The 7,847-nt window shown below is 32.2% G+C and overlaps 1 protein-coding gene across 1 annotated transcript in view; it reads right to left on the bottom strand.

Moving 5' to 3' along the window:
* LOC108909987 overlaps positions 1-7,039 on the bottom strand; it is a 13,593-nt gene extending 6,554 nt beyond the window's left edge. The window contains exons 1-3 of the mRNA XM_018714469.1: positions 6,893-7,039; positions 5,814-6,839; positions 2,459-2,567 (exon numbers count right to left, since the gene is read on the bottom strand). Coding sequence (XP_018569985.1) covers positions 2,459-2,567; positions 5,814-6,823 — 1,119 coding nt within the window. The 5' untranslated portion in view covers positions 6,824-6,839; positions 6,893-7,039. The remainder of the gene's footprint in view (positions 1-2,458; positions 2,568-5,813; positions 6,840-6,892) is intronic.
* Between the last annotated feature and the right edge of the window lie 808 nt (positions 7,040-7,847).

Consider the following 7,847-nt stretch of genomic DNA (forward strand, 5'->3'; position numbering starts at 1 on the left):
ACCATATATATATATATATATATATATGCATAAACCAATGCCAAAAGTTGCAACAAAAACTTGGCAACAGCTCACGAGTGTGCTAAATTTATTACTTGTAAATTAGCAGTCCTTCATTTATGTAAAGAAAACTATAGCATTGCATTTTAAATTTTTGAGAAAAATCCATAAAACGGCATTCTTTTGAAATAACGCCATCTACAGGTTTCCATATCGAGGTAAATGACATTACACATTCACCACGAGATAAAGCATGAAAAAGACCTTTCCAACACTTTTCTTTGTCTTTTGATGAGCCAATCCTTAAAAAAATGCATTTTTCTGATCAGACATTAGGGGCTTCCCCCACCTTTTTTGTCGAGAAATAGAACAAAATGTCAATAACAAAAGTTATGCGCAATGAATCCGGCTATCCATATTTGTACTATTTAATGTACCTGAATAGGAAACATTTCTAAGGAAAATTCAACTCTCTGTTTTGGTATGTAGAATATAGTAAGCTTATATTGATTTTTTGCTGTTTTTCATAAATAATAACGAACGAAGAAAAACATTTGTGAGGAACAATAGATATTACTACATTCACAAAAAAACATCTCATATTTAAGAGTCCTGGAAACTTTGTTTACATTCCAGGACCATTCCTCAACAAAAACAAATATTTCTATGTGCTTACAATGGATTACAAAATCTTCGAAAATCGTCTACGACGCCTGGTTTTTTTCCAATTCAAATAAAAGATACAATGTTTAAGCACGTGTTATCAAAAACATCAATTTTTACGATCAGTGATAAAGGCGCTAAGTATGATTTCAAGGCTAAGTGAGTACAATCAATAACATACAAATCTACGTCATGAGGTATTTCCCAGATAAGAAAAATTAAAGATTAAGCTTTATGAGAGGCCGGGAATTTTTTTTTTATTATTTATATATTTATCAAGATTAATACATTGTCAATAATCCATACATCACCTGATAAAAGTGATGCTGAGCTCAACAGGCTTTCCTTAACACGCAAAAAGGTAAAAACAATCAATAAAAAAACTAATAGGACTAATAAAATAATTTTAATCCTATGAAATTTTTGAAATTATTATTTGAAACAAATACAATTCGTTTTTCGCAAAACTGAGGACAAAAATAAATGCTATATTAAAAAAAAATTGTTGTGTTTGTTTCGTTAATATCAATCGTTATAATAAAAAGAAATTACTGATAATTACTCCAGTTGTAAAAATCTATAAACGTAGAAAAGATAAGACAACCACTACAAACCATTCTTGGAAATTGATTGTCTTTTAGCAGGAAAAAATGTCCGTTGTATAAGTAACATGGGAAACCCACAAATTTTACAAACATACCTCAGAGTACATTAACTTTGATAACGTCAAAGGTGCTGATAAACGTCTAAGAAAACTAGTTGAATTCAATTTAATAGTTTGATAAGAGAAAATTAAATATCGGCACATTGCTTTTCACTTAAATTCCCCAATTTTGGTGAAGTTAATTGTTTTGCACGAAATCAATTCTATGAAACGAAAATCGTTTTTGGTAATCCCAGTTTCAATACAAACGTGTAACCACAAGCTCTTCCGGGAAACCTTCCGTAACGTACTTGCAGTGATAACTATTAAAAGGAAATTTATTTCAAAAAATCAGCTAACCAAGCGATGTTTGTATTCTGATAAGCGAAAATAGAATTTTCTTATAGATAATTACCGGGCGCTTTCTGGGAACCACCGAATATCGCTACTTCAAAAAAAGTTTCTATAAATAACTGGACAGATTTTTACTCCTAATCCGATTATGAAAAGCAAACAAATCCGAAGGTTTTCAACGTGGAATAAAAAGTTTTATCCGAATTTTATTAAGAACACAACCACATCCTGTTCGTCAAATATTTTGGTCGTGCATATCAGAAAATGCAGCTGTATTTCCCTTGTTGTCGAAAAAAACATTACATTTTCGCAAAGCAAGCCATGAAAACAGTTGCGGATCTACCAGGAAAGTTCTTGCAACTGTTTGGATGACACGATCAAGGCATTCCTTGAAAATCACAGCTTACTAGAGCCAAATGTTAATATGGTGTTCGACTGCTTTGGTTTAGAATATTAAACAAATGAGTTCCAAAAACATTTTAATGACGAAATGTTTTATGAAACTGATACCACTCGACAAACAAATTGCCTAATATCTCGATACCCAGATCAAACAGCACTTATTTGTTTTTGATTATGTAAGCAAATAGTTTTTTTCTGTTGAACAAGGTTTGCTGTAAAGTACCGCAAGCCTTACGGATATGCAATTACTTTATTATAAACTTTTTAAGTACCAATTTATAAATAGTTGTAAAATATTTCCATTTATGACAAATAATTCGGTTGGGTTTTCTTGCAAGCTTGCTGGGGAAATATCACAAAAAGCAAAAAACCATAATTTTCTGTTACGATACTTACCAGGTCTCCGTGATTCAAAACGTCGACTGACGTTTGCAAGGCCTTCAGGATGCTGCAGCTTCTTTTAACGAAACTGACGTCATTAGTCAAAACCCCCACATGAATTGGCCTGTAAGAATCAGTTTGTTTTAAAATCCCAAAATCAACTTTTTTAATTTAAAGCCATAAATATTGAATTTTGTTGAAAGTAAATTATGGAATGATGGATTTTTCCTCAACTAAATTCAAGAATTGCATGTACACTTGTCTTTGAAGCCTTTGTTTTTGAGATACAGGGTGTTATGGTCTAAAAAAAAAGTTGTACATACGTATCTCCAAATGTCTCCTGAACAAATAGTGATGTTGAAATGAAATTTTGTATACTCAGTACATGAATAAAATGTGAAAAGAGTATGTCAGCTCAAACGGATGGGGTACATATGAAAAATGTACTGCTGAATATTTTTCTTTTTTTGTAATTTTATTGTTAATGTATTTTAAATATGTGTTTTTGCAAAGCTTTTATTGTTTTCGTACAAATATGCAATTTACAAAGATGATGCTATCAGAATCCTAGAATTTTGTTGACACAAGCATTTTGGAAATTTTCTTTCGAATCACAATTACATTTCAAAGAAAATTAATTAATAACTATTTTAATTGTAAAATACATAATTTTACAGGTAATATTCTTTTAGTATACTATAAGCATTGGAATACGTAGAAAATCACTATAAAACTGTTCATTTCACAAAAAACATTTATAGAACATTAAAAAAAATTAAAAATTTTAAAGCAAGAGGTAAATTTCTATTTTCAAAAATTTATTAATAAATCCTAGACACTTTCTTTGTGAAATGAAAGTTATGAAATTATTTGTAAACTACTGGAACAAATTAAGGGAACAAAATTTTTTTATAAATTTCTTAAGTGACTTGAAAAGCTGTATCTCGGTGAAAAATGGTCGTGGAGACAAAAAAAAACCCTTTTGAAGCTGTAAGTCTAGTTTCAAGATCTTTTCACAAAAAATTTTTTTGGGCTACAGTTATCGTGCAATCAAAAGATATACCTCGAGGAAAAATTTCCCAATTTTTTTTTTTAGGACTATACGAACGCAGAAAAATTTTTTTGTACTTGATCAATGCAGAGGTCAGTTGGTTTGTTTACTCAGATTCAATTGGCTTTTTGAAAGGTCTCTGTACAACCATCGGTTGCTGAGATATCGACGATTGAATGAAAAATGACACTTTCGTCTACAAAATCATTGATATCTCAGAAAAAATTATTGCACAGTAAATTCAAGGGTGATTTTGAAAACCTGAATAAACTTTCTACAAGGACCTTACGTGGTTTGCAAAGAAAAAAAATTATTTATTGTCTTCGACATCAATATGAAGAAAGTGTAAAGAAATTAGTAAAAATATTATGAAATTTTTTGTTTCCTTAATTTTTTCCATTCCTTTGAAATGCAATTATTGCGAAGCAAATGAACATATGTTTCCAAAATTCTGTGTCGAAATTCTGTGATTTTTAATGAGTGTCTCTGTGTATCTCTATTTTTTAACACTTTGTTGTGCAATACCCTGTATAATTTTAAATTCACCTAAAATCATTAAAAATTGTTAATTTATACAAAAACAGTAAAACCTATGTAAACAAGTCAAATGACGTTCTCTGTAAAAAAATACATTTCAGAAGCATTTTTTTACAGTGGCGTGTCATAACTTTTGAGGAAAAGATAACCTCATATGTAAGCCACTGGTTTTTACATTGAGATTCAATTTTATCATGTTGTATGTAATTTTTTTATTAAAGTACCTACGTGCACACAAAATTTCTTCATTTGTTCAGAATATATTTAAAGGTACTTATAGGATTTTTTTTAAATTCAACACCCTGTATATAAAAAACAACGGCAAATGTCTATTAAATTCAATGCCCGTAATATTTGGCCCAGAAACAAATCTTCATTGAAATGAATCCTATATTTTGAATGGAATGAAATGAATGTTCGTTTTTTTTTAAACTTACTGCTCTTTGGGCCAAACAGATTTGAAAGTTGCAAGATTATTTTCCACCTATCTTGTAGATTCATATCACTCAAGAGTTAAATGCTGACTAGCTAAGAAAATTGTGGTATTTATTGCACCACATTTGGAAACGGTTCCAAGAACCCTTTCCTGACTCATCACAACGTTTAAAGGGGGTTTATTATATGAATTACGTGGAACCTTAGTTCACTAGAAACAGTTGTACCTACCGATTACCAAGAATTATTAAATTGCTTAATATTTATTCACCGTATGAGACAGTTCCAAACTATGCAAAAAATTTAAACCACTCAACGGTTTCCTGTATCTTTACAATCAGGTCGTAAATAACTATCATTGATTTAATTAATTATTCGAACGTCACAATAGAAACGCGATTTGAGTTGCATTCATAAATTACATTAACAAAAAATATTATTCCGATTAGATATATGTAACAACAATTTTTATGCGTACATTGAAATTTCCTATTCCCCTTCTAATAACTAAGCTAGTCAGCGCTATCAGATTAATTCTATGCGAGCATGAACACATGCCGTCTATAAATAACTCGATACCAGTTTTCACAGCAAAACCTGTAGCTCTGGGGTTCCCCCAGTTCCACACAATATGTTACGCGTGCCATTAATCTCTAATTGAAAATAAACGCAGTTTCAAAGGTCAAAGTTCCCATAGTACTTGGTTTATAGATTTAAGACATGCAAAACAAAGAGATCATTATAAAAATATATTTAAAAATAATTTTCCTTAAAAGCTGTTCAATTAAAAGTTCATTAGATTGATTTTATGATTTTTAAATTAGCATTTAGCAACCAAAGTATTAAAAAATATTGTATGCTTCTCTCAGTTTGTTTTTAATAACTTAATTTTCCTTAATTTGGCCTTGGGAGAGTTATTTCACCCAAATGATCACTCTTAGTAGTGACATTTCTAAAATTAAAAGCATTAGGTAATGGAGTGAGTTTTCAGTTTTATTATAAATGCGTATGAATCATAGGAATGACATGCAATGTAAATGATCATCCAAAAGTGTGTGATAAAGGAAGAAATAATTGAAAAAATTTAAAAAACAGATAAAGAATATACAAATAGTGGATGAATATCCAGGTCTGTATTAAAAAATTGTGTAATGAAATAGTAACACTATAAAAAGGTTTAATTTTCCTGGAACATATAAAAAGGGTGATACCAACGAGTAATTCTTTCATATCTACGTGGATAACAAGTAAATTTCTTTATGAAACTAATTTTCTATTACTATTACCACCAGCCACAAGCCCTAAGTCAAATAAATTTAATACTAACAAAATAAAGGATAAACTTACCTATTCCCGTCCATATCCGGAATCATGGCCCGCCTCAGGTCCTGAAAGAACATTTGAAACTTCTCGCTGTGCGCCTTGGCGGGCTCGGGGCGGCTAACTACCACCGGGGCAGCCTTAGGAGTCATAGTTGTCGGGGCGTTTGAACTCAAGTATTCCAAAAAGTCAAGGTTCAAAATGTTGAACAGATCATCCTCATCCTCTGTCTGAACACTTTCATCGACTGTTTTAACTGTAGCCTGCACACTACTATCTACTTTTTTCACATCAACCTTGACACAGTCAGGTTTGTTGACTTTGGATAGATCTAGGGGATTCATTTTCAACACGCCGTTAGGGGATTTCAGTAAACCATCACTATAAATAATTAAGCTGTGTTTGTACTTCAAACACCTACCATTCTCCTGGGTGGGAGTCACAGCTGCTTGGTGGTCACTGTTCACTGTGTTGCTGCAAACAGCTGTACTGTTCCCACTTATAACCTTGTCAGTACTGGGGATTTTTACTGGTACGTTTATCACTGGTTGAGTTATCTGAGTGGTGTTATCAGTTTTGTTTACACTGGGTTTTGAACTGGCAATATCAGTAACTTGGCATGTGCCCTTTTTCACCAATCTAGAGGGACCGTGCAGGATGGAGGGCATGCTGCCAATTATCTTGACCTTCACTGGCTTTTTGTCACCGCAAGTGCTTGCTTTTATCACCTGTGGGTTTTGCTTGAATTGGGAGGAGAGTTGTGGCTCTGCCACCATCCTGAGCTTTTTGCCATTTAAGTTGATGAATTTCTCCCCAGTTTTTGAGTCTGTTTCTACTCTTAAAATCTGTTTGGCACTTACTTTATTTATAGAAGAGTTCGTAGGTGGTTTATTGGCTTCTAATACAGTTTTGTTAGTCAACACGGGTATACCTCCTTTGTACCCCAACAGCTCGCAGGTTTTGGAATTCGTTACTTCCCCGGCAGGGGCATAAAATAAAGACTCGTATTTGTCCCAGGTTAATTTTTTTAAGTCCATATTTCAGCGTGATTATCTGAAAAATAGGTTAACTCGCACGTGTCGCAATAAATATAACCATATACTTACGTAGTTCTACCCACTAAGATGCGTTACAATTGTTTTCTTGGTATATTCCACCGTGGTAAAGTACAAGCGATCGGTAATTGGGTAATTCCCCTTCGAGCCGTCATTTTGACTTTCGAGAACACAGAAGCAGCGTTCCTCGATCGCTTCTATGCTAGTAGCGGTCTGTGTCTGTGCCGTCACCGCAGACAAAGAAGGAAAACGGTATTACGCTTTCATATTTCTGACATCACAATATCACCACGATTTTACAAACAATTCATCAGTGGTTTCGTCGCTCACTAAAATTCAGGAATTGTATTTGTAACCTCAACTAGCGTCATAAAAACGAAACAGGATAATGTCAGTTTTCCTCTAATAAGAATACTTTTTTTCGGCAATTTTAACATGTTCTGTTGACTATAGATGCCGCGCCATACTCTTCGAAAAATCAGAATGAACATGTATCTTAATATTCTTCATATATATAATACTACTATATGGAGTGTATGTAATCTTTACCATGTTTCACTTGTGAAGCCAAATTAGAGTGAACTAGAACTATATCTATTATCTCTTTCACGGACAAAATGCCAAATACGCATGCGCAGAATACCGCGGGAATTTTGTCCCAAACCAAATACAATAAATTTAAGGCTTTTTATATTCTTTATGTTACATATTTTATTTATAATAAATAAAATTAAAAAATGAATTCTTGTGTTAGAGAATCAAATTTGCCAAAATTGTAGATGCGTTTCTTCTTGCAGAAATAGAGCAACCTAAATTTTAACCACCTTTTATTATTAGGGAGGATTCCATTTCTTTATATACACATTTAAATTTTGAAACAACTTACCTTTTATTTTAAAAGTCACACGCTCTAAAGCATAAAACATCACAAACTATTTAAACAGAAATTTTAAAATGACAAATGAACAGAATCGCACCATAAATCACAATTAACAAATCTTAAAAA

This window comes from Anoplophora glabripennis, unplaced genomic scaffold (genome assembly GCF_000390285.2).
Source record: "Anoplophora glabripennis isolate ALB-LARVAE unplaced genomic scaffold, Agla_2.0 scaffold721, whole genome shotgun sequence".
Classification (NCBI taxonomy): Eukaryota; Metazoa; Arthropoda; class Insecta; order Coleoptera; family Cerambycidae; genus Anoplophora; species Anoplophora glabripennis.